Here is a 24628-nt window from a genome sequence, read left to right as displayed (position 1 = left end):
TCTGCTTATATTGTGCCTCATATTCAAAGTTTGGTTTGGAAAGTAGCATATGGAAAATGGTCCCTTAGCCTTACTCTAAGTCAAAGGTACAGTGGTGACTAGTGAGAGCAGTTTTTCATTTAAGCTAATTAGTTTCTCTTTGCTGTACATAAATAAAGCTATCTAGGTTGGATTGCTCTGGGATATCCCAGAGCAATAGTGTGCATGTTGATTAGAGTCTGTCAAAAGTAACTAAGGGAAAGACAGAATTACTCTCAGTAGGCTTTAATTTTCTGGTTTGGTATCTCCACTGCAAAAAAAATGCAAAATTTTGCAGGTGGAAATAGACTGAGAAAACTGGGTGCTTATACCCTCTGTGAAGAAGATGACCCAAGCAGACAGAACATTTTAACCATGATTCCCAGGAGCAGCAAGAGATAAAAAGGTTTTAAGCAATCAGCCAGATAGACTTCAGGGATTTCAGGGAAAAATTCCTTGGTCATTTCAGAAAATTAAATCCGTGTGGGATTTCAAGTCAAAAACCTCAGAAAAAAAAGGCATTGAAAATTATTATTTCATTTTTAAAATAGAGGTTGTCATACTCATGACTTAATATAGACTACACCTTCTGTGCCTCTTGCTTTGATCCCCAAGGCCCATATTGCCCATGCCATGAATACCAAACTAGAATGTCCATCCTCTTTTCTACACATCAGCTCTTAAGGGGAATCAACTTTGATTTTGGACCTGTGCCTTTTACTTCTCTCTCAGGAATCACAGTGTCCCATTTTTTGGTGAGAAGAATAGGTGACCCCAAGGGAAAATAAACATATCAGCCTTGGTAATTCCTGATGGGATTAGAGATCTTATATCATATGGCTAAGCTACCTCCTATTTGCACAAGTTTAAAGATATCTTGGGAATTGGGAAATACCATGGAACAGCTGGCACCATGTGAACTCATATCCTATCACAATAACATGCTAATAAGCACACGCAAATAGTCTAATCCTGACCTATAGGGTATCCACTTTATTTGCCTTGAAAATATCTCTGAACTTAGTTACACATTCCACTTCCGTTTAGAGTCTGACCAATGAGGAATAAAGTGACTCGTCTTGATTTCAACAACAGAAACAAAATACAAGGAAAAAGTGGATACAGTGGTAGAAAGAGACCTGTGTTCTCCACTCACGTGTGAAAGTCAACGCAGGACAGAATTCTAATCCCTCTCTGGTTTCTACTTTCTGTGTCACTCCATCAGAAAAAAGTCCTACTCCAAAGGAACTGGACTTCCTTGACTTTTATCAACAGTGGGCCACAGCCTGTTTGTCAAAGCCTGTCCACAAGCTGTCTGGAGTCAGGGGATAGAATTATTAAAGTATGAGTTGTCTTTTAACAACCTTTCAGTGTTTACTGAAGTGGTTTATTTTGAGCCATTCTTTCTCCCTGATGGCTTTCTCTCTGCTTCTCATCAACTTAAACCAAGAGTAAACTTCCCAATAGTTAAATCAAGATCTAGTTTTCATAATTAATTCTACAGCAGCTCTACTTCCATCAGACTCCTTATATGACTCTACTTTCTAGCTACAACTTACTTCCCAGTGCTTGTAACTGGAAATAAGTGCATGTTCAAATATAAATACCACCTTTGCCCTCTCCATGCTGAAAACGCGGCAAATACTAATCTTGTGAATCTTTTATCCTAAAAACAAGAAAAAAAAAAAACTCATATCTTTGCATGCATAAATTGTATGATAGAATGGAGCCTGGGCAGAGGACTGTCATAACCTTTCATGAGAAGTCAGCACCTAAATAAATTCATGAACATGAGACTGAGGTGAAGAATAATGGTAAGGAAAATGTAGGTTCTAGTAGTAGACTAGTAGACTAGTGCTTTCAGGAGAAGCATTTTCTATATCTGTGTGATGCACAGGTTAAATGTGCAATTAAATATTTGATTTAAAATAGCTGAATTTTCAATAAAATGCCCTCTGACAAACAAGTTCTAGCAATTTTCCTGTGCTTCTGAGAGCCATGACATCACATGCCATTTTCAGGAAGCAAGCAGATAGCTTCTTGATAAAGTCAGATTTGTGTGAATATCAAGCTGCTCAAGTGATTTACAAAAACCAACAGATTTTCAGGGTAGGTGTTGCAGCAGCAGCAGTAAGGGATATCCTTGTCTCTTTCCCTTTTTAATATGCCTCTTCTTCTGACAAAACCCATACAATTAAGAAAATAGAAGCATTTGTGCCAAAGAAGCAACCGAAGGCAGCCAGTGGGTGATTTCAGACTATGAAACAATAGATGAAGCTGCCTAACCAAAGAAAAAAATAACAAAACCAATGTTAAATGAGAGGAAAATAAGGACTTTTGTCATGAAAGCAATGGTCCTGTTCAGTGCTTGAGTACTGGCAAGAGCTTCTTAGAACACTCGCTTTGTAGCCTCTGAGAAAGCACTGAGAAAGTTCGGTTAGCATGCGTCCCCATAAATGCTTCTACAGGGAATTCTTTGGCATATGAGTCAACCATATGCATGGACTACTCTGCAGAGATAACAGGTAAACTTGTACTTGGTGAAATAAGACTATGCAAAGGAATATTTCTGAATTTATTTGGTAGGAGTAACAAACAGAAGACTGAAGCCAAAAGGGAATGTTGAACAACAGAGGTGGTTTTGAGGTTGTTTTTGTTTTGGTAGGACTTAAGCAAGATGCAAGACCAAGACCATCTGTGTCCAAAAAATACCCCTCATAAAGATCAGGATTAAATGGAGTAACTGATGGAAGAGTGATGGTCAAGCTCAGTGTATAAAAGCTTATTTTAGAAGGGATGGATAAGACTAGGAAATCAGACCAGAGCATGAGCTCCCAGGTAGCTACAAAACCTTTTTCAAAATAGCTGCCCAAATGTGGATTAAAAGCAAACATAAAGGCCTGCCTGCAATAGCTTTATTGCTGAGGCCACAGTGCTTTTATGTGATTACATCTATGTTATTCAGTCACAAGACAAAGAACAAATAAGATCCAACCAGTGTGAGGAAAACAGTAAGAACATCTGGCAGGCAGCTGCAGCATCTGAGTAGAAAGCTCTGTGTCATGTCCAGTGAGGGGGCCATAGTCATCTGGCCCAGCACTGCTGCCCTGGAAACAACTGTTTCAAGGCTTGGCAAGGCTGAGAGGTGACTGAGAATTAGGATACGATTTTTTTCCCCACTTTTTTTAAAGAAAAGAGGGAGTTGACTGTTGTTGGTGCAGAGGCAAATCTGGCGTGTGATAAGGTGACAGAGAATCTGACTGAAAGGCAGAGGGAGGCACAGAGAGAGGAGAAGGGTCAGGAGGGTTGGTGGTAAAACCATAGGTGTTGGAGGAGATAATGCAGAGACAGAAAGGTGCTGGTCACCAGAAGAAAATTTGTGGGATTTGGAAGAATAAAAGACAGAAAACTGTTGGTGATAGGTGCCTACAAGTGGTCAGAAGTCTAGTGAGGTGATCAGAAAAATGAGCAGCTAAGCACTGACTGATGAGTATATATGTTGACTGGGTGTCAGAATGGTGAATTTTAGATATATAGACATAATTTGGTCCAGACTTTCTATAAGACAATTAAAGTTCCAAGCCACAGTGAGGAATAATAAATTATAAGCCCACAGGATTTTAAAAAATGAGAGGAAATGGAAATTGTAGATACCAACACAGGTGAAATCTGTCAGAAAAAAGAAAATGTAGTGGAAGAGAAAAAAAAAACAGGAAGAGAGGGTGGAAAACAGAATCCAAGAAACAAAACTGTGGATAACATCTATCTTCTAGCTGTTGCTGCAAATTTATCACATTGAGAATGTGTGTGAAACTTTCACTGCCCCTTCCCTGTTTTAAGAGAGGATTGATACCTTTTCTTTTAAGGTTAAAGGCATACATTTCACCAGTCTGCTGTAGACTTGTTCATGACAGGCAAATATAATACAACAGATTATCTTCCATTAAAAAATCACAAGCTTGACTCAGCTGCCATGTAACTCATTAAGTTTCATTCCCTCCCAAGGGTTCCATCTATCCCCACAAAATAATTTCATGTGTACTATCCCTGTTCCTTGGAAACTTGCAGTTGTTATTTGTCTTTGTGAACCTCCCCTTTGAAAATGCCAAATCCTTTAAATTAATGCTTGAGAGGGTCATACTTTGCATTTCAGTTGTTGAAAAGACCTTGCATTTATTCAACAATATAAAGCTCCCTGAGGATCAGCAACCACAGTTTATTATGTAAAAGTGTGCTGTGTTTATTCTTATTTGGGCGTTGGCTACTCATATAATCATAGCTACCAACATTCAAAACTCACAGTATTTTTTTCATTCTTTTAGTATTGCTCTTTTCATCATAAAATACAGCTTGTTTTTTATATGGCTAGATCCTCCTCTCAGTGAATTGTCTCAGTGAATGGCTTCCCTGGTACAGAACAGAACCCTGTTTGGCTGAAGTAATGACATCAAAAAGTTTTGGAGGGTTAATTTTTTGGTCAACAGCCAAACTTCTTTGATTCATTATCGGCTATGAGGCATTTGAATTATCATGGGCTAATTGTATTCAGCTTTTCAGCAGGAGTAGCTTTATCGTAGGAAAGCCAGGATACTTTCAATTGGATTTTAAAGAAGGTATCAATATCTTCAGCTGTCCCTCATACTAGTTTTCTTTTTAAATTTTATTTAATTACAACAAACAAAATATTTAGAAGCAAACTGATGGTCTTAGAAATATGTACACAGCTTTCCTGAGCAAATAATGATTCCAAGGGGGGTAATGAAAATAACTGTGAGTAAGTAGGGGATCTGAACAGGCTGGACCGCTGGGCTGAGACCAATGGCATGAGGTTTAACAAGGCCAAATGTCAGGTCCTGCACTTGGGGCACAACAACCCTGTGCAGTGCTACAGACTAGGAGAAGTCTGTCTGGAAAGCTGCCTGGAGGAGAGGGACCTGGGGGTGCTGATTGACAGCTGACTGAACATGAGCCAGCAGTGTGCCCAGGTGGCCAAGAAGGCCAATGGCATCTTGGCTTGGATCAGAAACAGCGTGACCAGCAGGTCCAGGGAGGTTATTCTCCCTCTGTACTCGGCCCTGGTGAGACCGCTCCTTGAATACTGTGTTCAGTTCTGGGCCCCTCACTACAAGAAGGATGTTGAGGTTCTGGAGTGTGTCCAGAGAAGAGCAACCAAGCTGGTGAAGGGGGTGGAGAACAAGTCTTACGAGGAGCAGCTGAGGGAGTTGGGGTTGTTTAGCCTTGAGAAGAGGAGGCTGAGGGGAGACCTTATTGTTCTCTATAACTACCTGAAAGGAGGTTGTAGAGAGGAGGGAGCTGGCCTCTTCTCCCAAGTGACAGGGGACAGGACAAGATGGAATGGCCTCAAGCTCCACCAGGGGAGGTTCAGGCTGGGCATCAGAAAAAAAAATTCACGGAAAGGGTCATTGGGCACTGGAACAGGCTACCCAGGGAGGTGGTTGAGTCACCTTCCCTGGAGGTGTTTAAGGCATGGGTGGACGAGGTGCTGAGGGGCATTGTTTAGTGTTTGATAGGAATGGTTGGACTTGATGATCCAGTGGGTCTTTTCCAACCTAGTGATTCTGTGATTCTGTGTAAAGGTAAATTGTGTTCGTATGCTGTCTATGGTTCCTTGTATCTTGGTCCAGTAGTGAACAGTTTGCTCATTTCCCCATCTTCATTGAGATTATGCAGAAAATTTGAATACTGTTAAGAGCAAGGCCTTGCTTTTAGTGAGACTTAGTACAGAGAAAATGCCCAGAGATGTCAGCTCCCTGGTTAACTCCTTTATTGCTGCTGTTGTGTGCAACCTTCAGCAACCTGTAGAGTTCTGTCTCAGCTCCTCCTGCCTAAAATGCAGAAACATTGAACGTAGAATTCTTATGGTTTTACCGGCTGTGTGAAAAATTAAAGTAGATAAGTAGTCAGCCCAATGTATTTGTACAACTCTGTATCACTATTCTAACCACAGCCTCCATATTACACGGTCATGGTTACCCTGAGTCGGATCTACTGTACTTTCCACATGCTTTGTAAAAATGTAGTTTGTTGTCCCCAAGTACAGATGAAAATCTTAACTGCGCACCTATTTCTCCTTCTCCAGGGTTTTATAGAAAGTATTTTGATTGATAAAAAGTTACAAAAGGAGGAAACTAAGTTTGTTTATTTGCTGGGATTTGGGCAGGGAGGGGAGCTTGAAGAGGGGATGGAGCCGGGGTGTAGTTTTTGCAATTTTTTCAGCCTAGACAGTAGAAGACTTTCTTTTATGTTTTCAGTCCACTTCACATTCTGGTGTCACAGTCTAAGAAAACTTGCACTGTTTGGGTTCATAGCATTGCACTAACATGTTTATAAGTTTAAAAAAGAATTCAGTGTTCAGCAAAAATTTTAAATGAAAATCCTTTCTTTTCACATTAGATTTAGTAAATCCCTTGCCTTTCACAAATAAGAAATCAGGGCCTAAACTATTGTGACAGCATTTCTAAGTTTTTCACTTTTAAAGCTTTTTGTGTTTTATAAACCTAATTAACTGTAATAAGAAAATAATAGGACATAATGTTTGTTTTACAAGGTGATTGATCTCTTGGCGGCCTGGCAAACTCTGTTATTGATTGGTTGGTGGATAATGTCAGAGTGGATATGTCCTGGAGGAGAATAGCTGACACCTAAATCCATATGTGACAGATTACCATCTGTGTTGGAAGACAGGTTTCTTCGTAAAATTGCAAAGATAACAGGTGAAAATGGGGAAAGTGACATGAGGGAAATGTGTTGAAACTTGCCTCAACCTTTCCATGGTCCAAGAGCACTTACACAAAGCACAAAGCTCTCTGTTTTGTGGGCAGCCTGTTTTCAGGATGAGGGAGATTAAATTTTAATTACAGCCATTCTTGTCTGCCCAGTCAGGTTTTAATTCTGCTAATTAGGAAAATGCCTTGCCCCACAACCTAGCCATAAAGCTAATTAAACAGAGAACCTCCATTTGCTACTTATTGGAACTTCAGTTCGGTAATGATTATCATACATTACCGTTAATTAGCACTGTGGGAAGGAAAATGAGAATGTCACTGAAGTGCAAAGCTCACATTAAAGGTGCTGTAATGTATGCCTTATTTCATTTTGTAGCTATCCGATGCAGGGAAGTCACACACTACCCTATCTGCCTCAATTTCACATTTGTTAAAGGAGAATTAATTAATCTTATCTCTCTTGCAGAAGTGTTGTGAAAGTTTAATGTAATCAAGCTGATAAGATGCTGGCCTTTGAAATCCTCAAGTAGAAGACACTGCATAAATAGAATTATTCCTCCCTACAACATGCTAAGCATTTTAGAGGCAATGAACTATGGAGTGATAGATAAGAGTGGGGGAATGGCACATATACTTCACAAAGATGGGCATACAGTTCTGCACGTGGTCTAAAAATTTTCCAGAGCAGAACACTACCAGCCTAGAACATGCTGCTGTATCGAACTATTCAGAAGCCCAGACGACAAATTAAGAACAACTGTAGTTTGACTAAAAAGTTTTGACAGTAAATGACTGTGATTCATAATGCTTTGTTCTTTTATAATAATCTGTTTTAAAGTATTGGTCCTGAAAATATCAAGTGATGGTTAGCAATACCACTGTATACAGATGAAGTAAAGCAAAGGAGTGTTACAACTTGCCCAAATTGCTGGACAAACCCATTGTAAAAGTGGAACTAGGACTTCTAACTCCCTATAAACTGGCAGACAGCAGCTGGCTTGATATTTTCGGGAGGGAACCACAGAACCTAAGTTCTGCTTTGATTTAGATTTTCTCACAGTGACACTGAATTCAATTAGTCTGAGCATATGAAATTATCTTTATATATTAATAAAATATCCCTAGCATGCATTATTTAAGACGCTTTGGAAAATGTTAGAGCATTGCAAGTGTAATCTGGTAGGTTATGCTTATGTTAATCCTAAATTACTCATGATATTTCAGGTTTTTTTAAAAAGTGATAGGTTAATATTAAAATAATTATAATCTGAGCGCTGGTGGCTTTGGTAATATTTGTGATGTAGAGTGACATGTAGAACAACATGTTTTGTGCAATCCTGTGCTGATTGTTTAAGCAAGGTAGTCCATTGAGTTGTTCACTGGGCTTGGATTCAAGCATCGATGGGTGTGTTTATCCGTGCCTCTATTTCCCCACCTCTGACAAAAAAAAAAAAATTGTGGCTGCTTTATAAAGTACTTTGTAGTCTGCATGCATTGGGGAACTGATTCCTATGTCAACAAGTCAACACTAGTTATAAGGTTTAGGGGATTTGTAAAAGCATGAGAAAAGCAAAGGAAAGAAACCCAAAGGAAATTATGAAAGCCGAGAATGAGGACTAGCAGACTAGCCTGCTTTGTGGAAAATATGTCTATGTTGATATCCACTGTATGCTGGTAATAGCATTGTTAATCCTAACACGCTGTCATTAGTAAAAACAAGGAAGGCATGAAGTTTGTGTAATCATTTTAGGTTGATCTGGGAGCATAGTATTTTCCTGGACCTAGATAGCATTTTAAATCTGCAAAGGATTAGACAGGCGCAACTAGTTCAAATATTTGCCCAGCCACTGAAAGGAGAAGTCTCACTTCCACCTCTGATGAGGCTTTGGAAATCTCCACATCCATCATTGTTCAACAGCTAAGTGAAGATTGCACATTGATTACCCTTTCAGTTGCCTTTAAGCAGCTTATATGAAATGTTAAATTCTAAGTTGCCTAAAATGCTTACTTTTTAGTTCGTGTTCTCTGACTTGTATGCAGCAAGGCAAATCTTTGTGAGTGTATATGCATACACGTGCACATGTGTGCACACCCCACACCCCTCGATCAGAACCAGAACCAGGTCCTTCCGAATATGAATTACACTGAGCAGAGCTTAAAAAGCTATAAGTAGAACAGGAGCAGTCATTCCCATCAGTCTTCATAAGGACATGTTAAAAAAAAATAATGGACTACTTGTTTTGTCTAATCATATTGTGGCTGCTCAACTTATCACAAAGCATCTGAGTTTCTTCTCCTTTATTTAAAGCTGGAAAGTCTGATTTTCAGCTGACTGCACTGCCTCCCTCATATTTTGAGATCCTCAGAAAACTTGGGTTAATCACTTATTTCAGACATATATTATTGTATTTATTCCTCCTTCATTCTTATAAAATCATTAGCCTTTCCGTTCTTCTGAAAATTAGCTTTTGAGTGTCCAAAGGAATGTAGAGAGTTTTGCAAAATAACTCCAAATAAAGGGCATTTTAAAAGATTGCTTGGATCTGTGTACCAAAACTGTGACTTATTATCCAATGCTTCAGGGCTTTAGGGTCACATAAGCAGATCCAGAGAGCAGTCATGCTTGACTTCACCACAGTGTCTGTCTTGATGCCAGGCCTTTACTTCTGAGATTCCCTGCAAGCCTGGACTTATATTTGACAATACACGTAGAGATGACAGTGAGGCACAGAAGCTGGAGTGAACTTCTCCACTCTTTGTGAATAGCAAGGTAACTCAGGGTTCCTTTCTGGGTGGTTTCTCGAGTGCTTAGTTGCCTGTTAGGCCATGTCTTTACCTGACATTTTTGACTCATAAATTTTAACACTTCTGTGTTTTTTCATTTGACTGTATATTCCATTTCTGCAAGTGTCCTGTTTGTGCTGGGCACATCAGTTGGGATTTGTAGCAGATCAGCATCATGTATGAGCAAGGTATTATTTAACAATATTGACTTACTGCATGAAGAAGAAAGCTTTGGGATTCATTGCTGAAAGCCCATCAGACATCCTAGTCTGAAATGACCAGCACAGTGTCTGATCATCGGGCCATTTTACATAAAACTCACCATGAAGAAACACAGTTCTTTATATACTTTTGCATTCTTGGGGATACAGGGAAGCAGAGTACTCTGGAAAGTTTGAGCTACTCTTCTGCAACCTGCATAGTTAGTTGAAAAGGAGCCACTTGAGAGCTAAGTTTGAAGACACAAGCTTTATGACTCCTTTTCCGACAGTCCTAATAATAGTATGGAGAGATTTAACTCAGTAATTTCAAAGCTGGTAGAGATACCGTGATGGGTTTCCTTTGTGTTTGGTTTTTTCCCTACATCACAGGCAGGCATGCATACTCTCTGTGAAGTTCACAACAAGCACTTGACAAAGTTGGGTACCAGTCAGTTTAAAGATAAATGGGGCCTCGCCTTCTCACACAGTGGAATCATTTATTTTCACATGGCTCATAACATGAATTATTTATAGCTATGGAAAGAAAAATAGTGGGATATAGACTTAGTGCAATTTCTGTGAACCAGTTAGACATGATACGGTTGGATACTGCTCTCTTTCAAGTGAAATGCAGCAATACACTGCTCTCCATAGAGTGAAATAATTTTTACATGCCTTGTCAGGCTCACTATGGCTGTGGAAAGAAATACAGTGAAAGCAGAGACATTGGCGCTGTTCATGTTATTTAGAATGTTTTTGCAGCTAACAGTTTTGACCTCTATTCTGTTTTGATGGTCCTGGCCACATCATGTTTTCCAGCTAGAAGATATGAATAAATACTTTATTTTCCTGTGGAGTCTCCCAGGTTTTACCTAGATTCTGGTTCAGGATCATTCATAAGAATTGCTACTGTAAATCTGATATGCAGCATTATCTGTAGAATTACAATGATTAACAGCTTCAAATCTACCCTCTGGGGCCAGGAGGATTTCATTTTTGTCCCTTACAGTTTTCAGAGACCCTGAAAAGAAAGTTAGTAAGACTGGAATTTGGAATTTAACATGTGAAATCCAAGGACCATCATTTAAAACATCAACCCTTACTTCAGAATGATGTTTGACAGGCTGCAAGTAATTTCTGCTTCAAGCAATCTCAGGCAGCAGAGTAGCCCAAAGGTCATTTTGTTCTTATCATGGGTAAAGAGATCTTCTTCATGATGGATGACTACTTTGTGTGTTTATGATGCATAATATATTAGTAAAATTAATTCACAATTCTATTTTTGTCAGAGCAAGCTAACCTATAGTTAGATACACCTCTGTTGTGCAAAAGGATGGGACTATTTTAGTAATCATAAGACCTACTACGCAATCCCAGATGCACGTACTGGAGCTAGGAGGAATTACTTCAACAAATGGAGATGTCAGACTGCAGGAACTGGGCCAACAAGTCTTGTGTTTTCACTACTCATCTTCACCTGTACTGCTAATCACATCTGAAACCAAATGGGTTGCTACCTCCAGTCTCATGGTGTTGACTTCATTGTGTTCTTTACCAGATTTATCAGGTTGGGAGCCTAAGATTATATGTTCTTGGCTAGCCTAATCACCAGAACTGGAGGACCACAGACAATGAACACAACTTCTGGTTTCAGGTCATTTTGAGAACTTTGTTATCTGAGACATAAAGATTCAAGCTGGTTTAGTACAAAGCACTCAGGGTGTAATACCACCACAGCTGCTACCTACCCTCATGCCTTTAATGGGACTGAATGCAAAGGCCACTCCTCTGCAGAACAAGACAGAAAAGTAGTAAGCAGTAGTATTAGTTGAGAGGGTCTCAGGGCAAATTTGCTTTCTCTTTGCCACAAATGCAACTCAGAAGCAAACTTTTACAATAATATATGTTGCTCTTGCTTATTTGAGTAGTACATCTTCCTGCACACATTTCTGTCAATGACAGCGCATTAAAGTGCCATTTAGAAAAGAGGGCTAAATTTGCCTCTTAGTTATTAGAATTTCTAGATTTACCTCTTCATTCCTCTTGCTGCTGTTTGTATTTTACATGCAGAAATGTGGTAAGAGCCATACTACTTTCCCATGTCAATAATTATATATTTTCAAAAGTGAATGAATGACATCCACTAAACGTCATCCTAAGTTCCAACCATTTTTAAATGTGCCATTCATTCACCAGTGTCATGTTGTCTTTAATAAATTTCCATCTCTACCTATTAGCTCTTTTGGCACCTAGGTTTGCATTTTTCAAGATTTACTTTTTAAATAACCAGTTGTTACCTCAAAGTTTCAAAGCTGTTATAACAAGAGGCTTTTCAATAGGAAACGTCACTCTCCACTCAGTTTTCTGACAGATCTTGTTTTCACTTTCAGAAGTGAGCAGCCAAGGCTCTATGACATACTACTTCTTCACTTAGTGCCTCCCTAAAAAGTTTGGCACTGTTCTTCTCCTGAAAAAAAAGGAAGGACTTTTTTTTCTATTTCAAATAAACATGAATCTATGGGTTTGTAAGTGGGGGAGGATGGAAAGATGTCCTGTATTTCAAATTAGATTCTTTGAACTATTATATACTTATCGCACAAGCTTTTGCGGGATGGAAAAGGGACTGGTCATTCCAGTTCTTCAACACTTTCGTGTGAAGTTATAAGGTGGAGGAAGTAGAATCAGCAGTCTGAAATTCAGTACAGAGGTCTTATCAAGTGCATCAATGCACTTCGTAATCATTATTTAAAGTAAGAGCCATTGATCCTGTCCTTCATACATATATATGGCTTTCAAATAAAGGCAGTAGGTGCTCTGTCTTCAGAAGAACTGAATAGAGTCATAGAATCATTAGGCTGGGAAAGACCTTTGAGATCATCAACTCCAACCATACCTGTCCACTACTAAGTCATGTGCCAAGCACCTCATCTGTCTGCCTTTTAAACATTTCCAGGGATAGTGACTCAACCACCTCCCTGGGCTGCCTGTGCCAGTGCTTGATAACCCTATCTGTGAAGAAATTTTTCCTAATGCCCAATATAAACTTCCCCTGGCACAGCTTAAGGCCATTCCCTCTTGTCCTATCACCTATCGCTTGGGAGAAGAGACCAACACCCACCTCTCTGCAACCCCCTTTCAGGTAGTTATAGAGAGCAATAAGGTCTCCCCTCAGCCTCCTCTTCTCCAGGCTAAATAACCCCGGTTCCCTCAGCCACTCCTCTTAAGACTTGGAAGATGAACATCTAGAAGAAGCAACATCTCACATGCACTTGCAGTTGTTCCTCTATTATACCAAATCAAAACATTTAGAAACGTGAAAATGGGTATTCAGTGACATTAAACCTTTGTTTATGTAGTGGTAATGGAAGTATTTTTTCAGATTCAAGTATGTTTTACTTTGTGTTTGTTCTTATTTCAAATTTTCATGTATTCTTGAGTTTTGATAGTTCCTACGTAGGGTAAGGGATTCACATCTTACACAGGCAGACCACTGCACCTACAAAGAAGCTTCCCTGAATGTTCTTTAACATCAAAGTGCCTCAGCTTGTGCAGTTCCAGTTCTTAGAGAAATACCTCTGTGTCCAGAACAACTCGGCCCACAGCAATTTTGTAAGGCCTTGCAAGAAAGGGTTGGGGAGGGATACATCTGATCTGTATGATTCCTAACAGGGACGGTAGCCTCCCTGGGGATCTGAGTAAACAGCTCTTGCCCTGAGCTACTGGATTGTTGTCATGAACTAAGTTTTTGCTGTTCGTTCTTTGCAGACATTGATGAGTGCTTGGTAAACAATGGTGGCTGTGACCATTTCTGCAGAAACACGGTTGGGAGCTTTGAGTGCAGCTGCCAGAAAGGCTATAAACTGCTCACAGATGAACGGACCTGCCAAGGTAATACTTCACTAATTTTGCTTTTTGTATAACAAGGATCTTATTTTCAGTGGAGTTGTTTGGGGTTTTTTTGTAATTAAGTCATTTGTACTACAGGTTTTACATGTTGTGTCGTAGGAAAGAGTTAGAGAAGACCTACAAGATTGCCGTTTTCAGCAATGGAGTTAGAAGATTTTTGGAAATGTCTTATTTCAATATGTTTAGTAGTAGGAATGCCAGTGTCCTGTTGAAGTGGGAAAATCCGTGTGGTGTAGTTTGCTATGATTTTAATGGGATAGAGGCTAATCTTATGTACACCACAGCATTTAGAGTAATTGATTGAAATAGAGCATTTGCAACATTTAAGTTGTAAAAAAGAGTCTTAATTTGTGAGATCACCTTTGCCTAACAGAAATTATTTATTGAGGTATAATGGAGGCATTTTGTGATGATTCAAATGAAGTGCATTTTATATTATTTGCTCTGTGTGTCATGATTTGTTATCTAACTCATATGATGTCATATTTCTCTGATTAATTATCTGCACAACCATTTCCAACTTAAGTACTAACCATGTGCCTTGGAGAAATGACACTTCATGCATTTGACCTCTGTAATTTTAACTCTTTAAAAGCCTCCTAGAAAAAGCCAGAAAGATAAGCATGCTTCAGTAGAGAGATAAGGGGAAGGAGAACGTACTCAGTTCAAGGCAGTAGGGTTGAAACTGGATGATCTTTAAGGTCCCTTCCAACCCAAATCATTCTATGATTCTAATTAAAATTTTGTGCAGGAATTGCCTTTTTTTATTGATAAATAGTTACTTGCATGCATTTTGAATACATAAAAATTACGAAGTCCGAAACAGCATTAGTATTTTAAAGCTTCTTCATCAACTGAAGAGAAACCTTCTAAGTCTGAAGATACATAGGTCATTCAAAAATTTTTCTATTGCATCTCATTTGCACTTCCATCATCTAAGAAGCCTACTCCACCCTGACTGTGTGATTACACAGAATGGAGTTGGTGCAACATTGATTGGTTTCAAGCTGGGAAGAGCTGAGAGCAGCACAGTTAGTGCCATATGACTAGGCGGAAATAACATTGTAGGATCATGTCAGACAAGGGTAAGATGTCAGGTCTTGATGTACATGCTGAAAATAGGGACAAAAATGTTGAAAAGAAACATTCCCTTTGTGATGTATTTAGAGATAGTTAGGAATGCTTTCTGGTTCATGAATTTCATGTGTTGTGACATGCTTTCACTGTGTTATCAGTCAGAGGTTTCACTACTGAGGTCATTGTAATTACGCCAGTGAAAAACGCAAGAGAAAAGTCAAGCCTTGCATTCTTGTTAGGCAAGAGCTGGTGCAAAATTTTTTTGCTCATTATGCAAAGTCTTAGAAATAGGCTTTGAAAGCTACTTATAAATAATCAGATCTCTATCATGATAACAGAAAACTAGACGCAGCTCTGTAAATGTTGTTCAGCTGAGTTTTGATTCTTCATATGTCTGGGCTATTGAATGACTGAGGTGCCTTTAGCCGTACACATCATGCAAGGGAAGAAGGAGTAGCTGATCTTCTTGTCTCTCTTGTGTGATCACACATGGAAATATAAGCATGATCTGGCCATCCTACTTTTTTCATTGTCATTGAAGGAAGGCAGGCATTCTGTCTGCCTCTACATGGTACTTTGACTTATCTGTTGCTATAACAGATATATCAGTGCAATCTCAGAAACTTTTTGGGCTGGAGAAGTTTCTCCAGTCCCAGAAACACTGGTTCTTCATACACTTAAATGGGGATGACAAAGTTATTTCCTGTTTGAAGTCTGAGGTATTTGGGCCTCAGAGGCTGATTACAGTAAACATGGTATGATGCATGCTTTGTGGAGGTAGCACTGTGATAATTTAATTCCTGTCTGGTGCATAAGGTGATAATTGGTGGCTCATGAAGTCACAGGCCGGCTAAAAAAAAAGGAGGAAAGTGAATATAGATCAAGGAATCACTGGTGTATGAATCACCTTACTTTTCTTCTTCCTCTGCAAAGGGAATATAGTTAGTGGAAGTGGTTATAGTTATTACTGTTGGGTCTCATGGAAAAATGTGGTTTGGGGTTAGTGACTGCTGGAATATAATTCATCAAGGGTTTTTTTTTGGTAACAGCCAGTCAACACTGACCATAGAACATTACTGAAAGATTCAGGGAAATTTATTTTGGGCATATTAGCCTTTCCAGTGTGTGAAATAGAAAAGTGTAATTTGTATTTATAAAAGATGCTTTGTTCATGTTACATCTGTTGTTTTGATTCATACTAGAGTTTCTGTGACTGTCAACATTGCCTTTCTCCCCTGGTTTTCAGTTTTAAAATAAAGATTTCCTTCAGTTACAAATCCATATGTTTACCAAATATTCATTTAGGAATTTTGAAGTGTATATTGTTTGGGGCTGAGTCCTGTTTAGTTCAGGTGCGCTCCCTAGTGTAAAAAGAGTTCATCTCCAAGTGAGTTCATCAGTAACATCAAGGAACAGATTCGGGGCTGAGATCAATGGCATGAGGTTCAACAAGGCCAAATGCCGGGTCCTGCACTTGGGGCACAACAACCCTGTGCAGTGCTACAGACTAGGAGGAGAGTCGCTACTAAGCTGCCCGCAGGAGAAGAACCTGGGGCTGTTGGTTAACAGCCGACTGAACATGAGCCAGCAGTGTGCCCAGGTGGCCAAGAAGGCCAATGGCATCTTGGCTTGGATCAGAAATGGCGTGACCAGCAGGTCCAGGGAGGTTATTCTGCCCCTGCACTGGTGAGACTGCACCTTGAATACTATGTTCAGTTCTGGTCCCCTCACTACAAAAAGGATGTTGAGGCTCTGAGGTGTGTCCAGAGAAGAGCAACAAAGCTGGTGAAGGGGTTGGAGAACAGACCTTATGAGGAGCAACTGAGGGAGCTGGGGTTGTTTAGCCTGGAGAAGAGGAGGCTGAGGGGAGGCCTCATTGCTCTCTACAACTACCTGAAAGAAGGTTGTGGAGAGGAGGGAGCTGGCCTCTTCTCCCAAGTGGCAGGGGACAGGACAAGAGGGAATAGCTTCAGGTTCTGCCAGGGAAGCTTCAGACTAGATATGAGAAGGAAATTTTTCACGGAAAGGGTCATTGGGCTCTGGAACAAGCTGCCCAGGTGGTTGAGTCACCATCCCTGGAGGTGTTTAAAAGACAGGTGGATGAGGTGCTGAGGGGCATGGTTTAATGGCAGATAGGAATGGTTGGACTTGATGATTCCAGGAGTGTTTTCCAACCTGGTGAGTCTATGATTCTGTGAACCTACGGCAAAATGGCCATGGAAAGAGCTTGCCCTTCTATGATCTGCAGAGTCCCTGGACAAGTCGGTGACTGTATCTGGTTCACAGGAAAGAATCAGTGAAGAAGAACAAAGCCATGGAGGTACAGTTCATGCTAGTGCCATTTCTCAAACTGTTGAAAAATACAAGAAAGCTGTTGCTGCATAATTTTCTTTGCCAGATCATTAACTTCAGCACAAGGTGATTTTAAATATTTTAATAAAAAGATTCCCTCATACTCCTTGTGAAATTTTGAGGATTTCTCACTTTACCTCATTTCCTTGATATTCTTTCACTGTAGACCTCAGAGGAGACTTTTAAGATTGCAGGGTAAGTGTATCAAAGTCTCAGACTTTGTTCTAGTTGTTTGTATAGCTCCCACCCCATCGCACAATGTGCCTTACATACATTCGTTCTCTCTGTGAAGAGGAAAGTATTTCTCTTTCAGTTTTTCAGGAAGGAAGGGTGAAGCCAAATACAGCAGCTTGCCCAAGATCACGCATATGAATGCCTCTACAGCCCAGAATCTCCAATTTTTGTGAATCTTCCCTCTGTGAATCTGCCTATTATAAAAAAATTCTTTTCCTCTTGTGTTTGTGCTCATATCCCAATATGAAAATTCATCCATTTTCATGAGCTCTGAAACTTGTTGCTCACTTGGTTCCACTAGCTAACCACCATGCGTGTGGAGTCCTTGTGTAAGCAACCCTTGGGTTTGTAAAAGGCATTAAAATGATCTGCATTTATCTGTTTACAGCTAAACCATTTCTAGCCCTGGCTGCAAAGAAAACCATTGTCAATCACGGATTACTTGTGCTAGGGAGTGGTTCTCACGCTGTGGTCCTTGTTAGACAAGGAGAATGTGGGGGTTTCCCTTCCTCTTCCCTCCCCTGCATTCCAGCCATTTAAAAGGAAACTCAGAAAGTGAAGAATCCACATTGTCCTGCCAGTAATATTGTGGAGACAGATACTGCTTTCTCAGAGTGTCTCTTAGTATGCAAACTTAATTTTTTGTTTCTCCCTTGATGTTAAAATCACTGTGTGACAATATCAAACATATTAATATCATGCATTATTTTAATAGATCCCTTAAGTCTAAGGTATAGTAAATTCTTTGTTACAGGAAGAAACAGTTGGATCTGTTTGTATAAATCTAGCAAGAGGCCTGCGTCTCCTCTGAGCATGTAATACAAGTAACGCCACTATATTTATAGCAAGGGGAACTTGTGTTTGTAACCTTTGTAGTAATTAACAGCAAGACCACAACTCAGATTAGTTTTAGAACCACATCAGCAACAAAACAACAAGCAAGACTGTTTAAAGCCACAATGAATGTGTGTAAGTGCAGGCATAATTACCTTAATCCTCAGCCAATTTGAGTTTTAAAGCCAGTTAACTTAATTGCTTATTCAGTTTCTGTTTGTTGTGCAGTGATCTCGAAAAAAATTCAACAATAAGCACTCTCTCTGCTCCGCACAAGTTCAAGCTTCATTAAGCACCCAAAAAAATGTGTGAAATTCTATCATAAATAATTTTCTCTTCTTGCTGTAGGAACTGCTTTTTGCAAAGCAAGACAAGGAAAGACTTTGTCCTGCCTCTCCCCAGGGAGAGGTAGAGTTGGAAAGATGAGTTATGTTCAGAAAAAATAAGTCCTTTGAGTGCGAACATCCAGCGATTGCCTTGTAATTCCTTGACCTGCTAAATCTACATTCTCTCCCTCTGCCTCATTCCACCTCTATCCAAAACAGAGCCAAGTCCTCCTACAATGAGTAATTTACACTTTTGCAGGAGGCAGCCCAAGGCATTTTGATTGTACTGGTCCACTTACAGCCCCCAAAGCTTAAGTGGAGCTTGCTGATTGCTAGATCTCACAGATATGATGTTCAGCCATAATGAAGTCTGCCCAAAGCACCTTTTCACCAGCCATTTTAATTGATACCACCAACGTAAAGGAGGTGGTTGTTCACCTGGCAAAATCACTTCTGGGGTATTGTGTTTCTTATGTGCTCCGCAGTATCCCGACTTCCTCTCTCTACAGCTTCACTTCCAGTCAAGTTTTCCTCAAAAACTCGGTGCTTACATAATGAAGCAACTGCAAGTAATGTCAAGAGCCAAGGATACAGTGGGCAGATATTGAGGCAGTTTTCTCAGTAATTCTGCCAGTATATTGCAGTGCTGACCTGCAAAACACCTCAGACCTTGTCCAGCTCTGTTTTCTTGTTGCCTCTGAGGAGTCTTGATGAGTGTAGCAAGTTTTGTGATAGCTTTCTGATGTGTTACAGGATATACATGCCAAGTCTTGTCATCCACAACTGGTTTTTACTTATGATCTGAAATAAGATCTGAATACAGCCTCAGGCCTTCTGTGTTTATCCACTGCGCCATAGAACCATAACCTATACAATCCTAAAATAATACTGCTAAATGAGACAGTGACCTTTCTTTATTGCCAGATAGGTCTTCATTCTAGAGAATCTGATGTTATTAGACCTAGCTGACCCTATAATCCATCTGCTGATAGAGGGATGTTTTACACGTGGCTCCCCATATATAATTGTCAAGAGAAGCCTTCTTTCATTCTAGAATAAGAGAAAGAAAAATAGCACCTTGAAATAGCACCTGTATTCAGTGACCATCTAGGATTCAAGGTTCTACAGGGCTGGTCTTGAAATGTTGCCATATTACCTAGATATGTAATTCCCTCTCATAACATCCACCTTTTCACTTACTTGTACAAAGTATGCGCTATTAGCTTTCCTAAGGCAAGATTTGAGTCTTGCAGCATGGTATCTCCATTTTGAAAATACGTGTGAAATGAGGGATTAATCATACAGAGAAGGACAGATAGAAAGTGTTTGTGGGAATTATTTTTGGCCTGAAGAAGCCCACAAAGATTAGCTACAAAGATCTCACTATATTCCTCTGCATGGAACCATTGATGATAAATGCAGCTGCACAGGACCAGTTTGATCCCAAATATATCAGTGCATCCACACAGGCAGCACTGAATCACCAAACATCTGACAGGGAGTGACTACATTAGAAAATAAAAACGGAGCCAAAGAAGTTTGCACCCTTGGATTACGTGACAGTGACCTGCCATCCAAATCTGATCATCTGACCCAGTAAAGCAACTGGCCTTGTCCTAGGAACATAACCTGATGAAGGTCTCAGGATGAGGGTACAACCCTTGCATTGGTTTGTATAGGATACAGTCACCCATCTTAGGTTACTTAACTAGTAGATATGATGGCTGGAGCATCTGTCCATCTCTGTCTCCTATTGCATCATCAAAACACATCAATGACCCAGCTTTAAAATCTTGAGGAAATTTCTTGGAATAGCAGGACAGAGGGATTTTATGTTGGGATTCTCCCAGCCAAGCCAATCTATCTTTTAGCTGTACTAATACACCTCCAGCTTTTCTTGCTCTGAGTTACAGCTGAGTATACCTAGTGCAGTCCCAGAGGCAGTGAGCTGTGAGAAATATTAAAGGCGTACAGCTGCACCATACAGCAGTAAAGAGACTGGTTAAACCCTTCATATAATCTGTGTCAGTGAAAGAACTAATGTTTCATGTAAGTTAGCTTAACCGACTGTGGGTGAGGCCCAGACCCCTCAGCTTCAATGCATTAATGTTATGCTTTGGCCATCTTTCCAGTGAAAATTATTGGAAAGTATTGTGGTTGGTCCACCCCCTCTTTTTCCTTGTCTTCTTCACGAAATAGATAAAAGGAGGAAACATTCAATAAAACTGATGTTATTTAGCTTCCTCCTTCTTTCTGGAGTAGCAATAACACAGCTTCACAGCCAAGTGAGATGGTATGAAGAGCACACCAGGAGAAATTTTGCAGCTTGGTGTGGGGTTTTTTTCTTAATATTTAAAGTTTATTTTTACCTGACCCATGCAAACTTCTCGCTGAGATTGTTACTGTCATGGTCGGGTCTGAACTGTAACAGGTGGAGAGCATTACCAAGCCAGTAGGGTGCTGCTGCCTGTGTCTTTGCAAGGGAGGCAGCAGCAGGGGTCTGGAAAGCATCTACTGTCTGGGGTGAGGAGCAGGCAGGCCTGGGAGTCCCCTCACTGACTTTTGCCTGAGTTCCCTTGTGCATTTGCACTAAGTTTGAGGAGTTCAGCAGTCAGAGAAAAGAGCCAGGGCTTCCTTTTGCTCTCACCTGTTTTGGGGAGAAGGCTACTGGACTCAGCAGATTTACGGTGCTGTCACACTAAGGGAATCTTGTTATTGCACACCACTTGAACAGGATGCATCCATGCCAGTGTTGGGGGTGATTAATGAGGGAGAGAAGGATGAAGGGACTCAAGCCCTTCCCCTGTCAACTCATTTGTGTGATACACATGAAGGAAAGTGATTTTGCCTTGATGCACCCGGGCACTCATCCATATCTGATAGGCACGATGTAAGATATAAAATACATTGATTTGACGTAGGCTGATTTTCAGCCAGTCCAGATGAATCTGGCCCTGCACGTTTAATTGTGTGGACACTTGGTATATAAACAACAGTGCTGTTTCAGCTGCCAGTGTAGCTCAAGAATCAATGAGAATCAGTGGTGCACTGGAGGAGATACTGGGAGCTACTTTTAGAAATCAGACTAGCTCACAGAAAGAAAATTCACTGATGATGTTCATTCCCTGTGCAGATTTTCTCTAAGACATTCTGTGTCACTGAGCCTTACAAAAATATCTTGTTTATGAGAAGGACCATATTGCTTCTAGCATCAGATTAAAAAGATACTCTGCTGGGAAACAACATGTTACCCTGTCAGTGAAAGGAATACTTCTCAAACTCTTTCTGTTACACATGGCACTTAGTCTTAGTGTCAGTGAGATTGTGAATAGTGGCACAGTCTGCCTCTGTGAGAAAAAAAGGGTGGCAAGATCATACCCAGAAACAATAAATGCCCCAGGCATAAAGTATAAACAGCTCTAGCCAGTACAAGTTTGTTTGCCAAGTGATAGTATCTCCCATGTTGGTTGTAGCAATTAAGTCTGCTGGAACCTGAAAACAAATAAGTTCCCCTCACACCTCTAGTTCTCTTCTTTGCAGCACAGTGTTATCATAAGTTAGAGGCAAATTTTCTTTAGTTGCTGCTCCTTGGAAGGAATATTAAACCTCATAATCTAGGCTTTAAATCAATTTCTAATGGGATAAGACCTAATGTGGGAAAGGCAAATGGGACAGATTATTCCACCTCTATTTTCCCATGAAGCTTCTGACACAGGCTACTGTTGGAAGTAAGATACTAGATTAGTTTGACCTCAGGTCTCATTCAGTATGGTAGCTCTTGTATTCCTGTGTTAAACTGTATAAAATAGACTGCTATCAAATAGCTCTTTACAGCTCTGTCTGGCCCCCTCCCCTTCATGATGTGTGTGGGAAGCCAAGCAAAATGTTCCATTAGTTCGAAGAGAATTTGAGATATATTTTTCAGTTGATGCTGTCAGATTTATGATGAGTATAGTGCAGAAATGATTTTACTGGACTAGAATCATGTTATGTATTAATGAATTACCAGGATATGAGTCAGTCTTGGACTAGTTTGAACAGGAAGGTAGCATTCTTCCACAAACAATAATCTGTTGATAAATAGTGCTGAAAACTGTTATTCAGTAGGAATTGTTTTTAAAGAGAACCCAGGAAAGACTATGTGTGTGTGTATATATATATATATATATACATTCTGTTACTGCAGTGGTGAACATTGAGATAATGCCATGTAACTGCGCGCAATCATTCAATCACCTTGATTGAGGTCAGATATCCTTTCCACTAAGTGCTATATAGAATTGCAATAAAATAACTGCCCTATTCCAAATGTTCAGAAGATTTTCTTTTCTTGTGCTTGCATTTAAACTTCTGGGCATTTTGAAAGTGCCCTGTCTTGTTTCTTTTGTTCTAGTGAGAAGAAAAGTCTACCCTTCCCACAAAGGGGCGTGATTTTCTTCCTCTAGCCATGTTATGAACTGCTATTACTTGTTTTGGTAACTTGGAGATGAGTCCTTAGTTAGGACACATAAAATGAAAACAAAAATCTAAGCTCAAACATGGAGAGGTAATGGAATGGAGGAATTTCTTTTAGGGGTTTGCTAGGTGGAGTTTTTTGATGCATATTTGCAAAACATTTCTGTTAGCATTTTCAGAGGGATACCTGCCATTTCTCAAGTCCACAGAGACCAACCTTTCTGGGCAGAGTTTTGAAACAAGGCTTTGAAGCAGAGCCAAAGAACAGCAATTCTTTTGTATATTCAGTGTCTGCTTACTTCAGCAAGAGCTTGAAGTTAGTTGAGAATGAACAGTCAAGACCAAGGGAGATGAAGGGAAGTGCTGCATTTGAGTTTTCAGTTGAAAACTGAAACTGTGTTGTACTTGTTCTTTCATCAAATAACACTAGGCACATTTTCACACAGACTGGTCCCTTGCTTCTTCCAGAAGTCTCACTAGCAGCTCCTACTATTGAGTGATGGAGACAAACACCCTTAGCAAAGACAACAGCTTCCTCTTTTCGGAAATACATCTAAAAATCAAATGTATTGTAGGATAGAGAGAATATTCCTTCCTTGATACAGAGAAGGTAAAGCCTTTTTTATGTTTTCTCATCAGGCTGTTAAGCTGTTCTTACAGAGTTGTTGTGTAAACAAGTGGCTTAAGCAGAGTGCAGGCTACTAAACTAAACATGTTCATGTTTGTAGGAAACAAATAAACCTGCCTGAAGTTTCTTTTAATGCACTTCTACTCTTGATATACGGCTTCTCCTATCCCAATAGTAGCACAGTTTATTGCCAAAATAGCAGTAGGTAACTCAACTTGCCTTTGCTTTGGAAAGTGATTGATTTTGGAAAACGATACATGTTTGCTTAGAAAATCTTGGCAATGTTTTGACGAAAGTACTTTGTTTTCTTTCAAATTGTTGGGAAAGTATTGACTTTAATTGCATTTTATATTGTCCTAGCAAAACAATGGTAGGAGGATAAACATAATAGGAGCTAAAGCAAATTGCCTCCTACAAGGTTGCTCAGATGAATAGAGGAACCTGAGCACAACAAAGCCTTCACATAATGGAGAGGGTTGGGAGGGGTGAGAAAGAGCTAGGACAGGTAAGCATAGACCCAAGAGCAAAGGTAATGTCTGGAAAGTCTCCAGACAGCCTAAGCATTAACACAACTTCAATCTCCAATTTCCAGGTTTTCGTCACACAGAAACTTCGCCTGTTGCCTTTCTTGCCCCTTGTCCTTTTACCTCGTATCCCAGCTGAGTCAGCCATCAAAGTTTGTAGGCCCTTGTATTGCCACTGAGTGATTGGGTCCAGTTGCCACATATAGAAATAATATACATACAGGCAAGTTGTCTTAAGAGGATCTTTATTTTCATACCATAAATAATTCCATTTTGAAACCTTGCGTCTAACACTATCTGTACATAATGCGGGAAGTAAATAAAGAGAATATCAGAAATGCAGCAGGAATGGTGGTCCCTCACATCTGCAGAGGAATGCATTTGTTAGAATGTGCATGCTCCTTTCATGTAACAATGAAGATGTGGTTACAAAGGCTGATCACCGAAGTGTTCATATAGGGACAGAGAAATTTTTAAATAAACTGAAAAGAGAAGGGAGAATTAATTTGTTGGTACATGAGATCACATAAATCCCATCCAAGAG

At 39.9% G+C, this 24628-nt stretch overlaps 2 protein-coding genes across 6 annotated transcripts in view; one reads left to right on the top strand and one right to left on the bottom strand.

The window, feature by feature from the left end:
* SCUBE1 (signal peptide, CUB domain and EGF like domain containing 1) overlaps positions 1–24628 on the top strand; it is a 222042-nt gene that overhangs the window by 134503 nt on the left and 62911 nt on the right. For all 5 annotated transcript variants that reach the window (XM_069863916.1, XM_069863906.1, XM_069863897.1 and 2 more), the window contains one exon: positions 13514–13636. In XM_069863916.1, coding sequence (XP_069720017.1) covers positions 13514–13636 — 123 coding nt within the window. The remainder of the gene's footprint in view (positions 1–13513; positions 13637–24628) is intronic.
* The window catches only part of LOC138724325 (patatin-like phospholipase domain-containing protein 2), a 520777-nt gene that overhangs the window by 491833 nt on the left and 4316 nt on the right, over positions 1–24628 (bottom strand). The window lies entirely within an intron of this gene.

The sequence above is a fragment of the Phaenicophaeus curvirostris genome, chromosome 1 (genome assembly GCF_032191515.1).
Source record: "Phaenicophaeus curvirostris isolate KB17595 chromosome 1, BPBGC_Pcur_1.0, whole genome shotgun sequence".
NCBI lineage: Eukaryota > Metazoa > Chordata > Aves > Cuculiformes > Cuculidae > Phaenicophaeus > Phaenicophaeus curvirostris.
The sequence above is the reverse complement of the archived record's forward strand: the minus strand, read 5'-3'. Positions and strand labels throughout refer to the sequence as shown.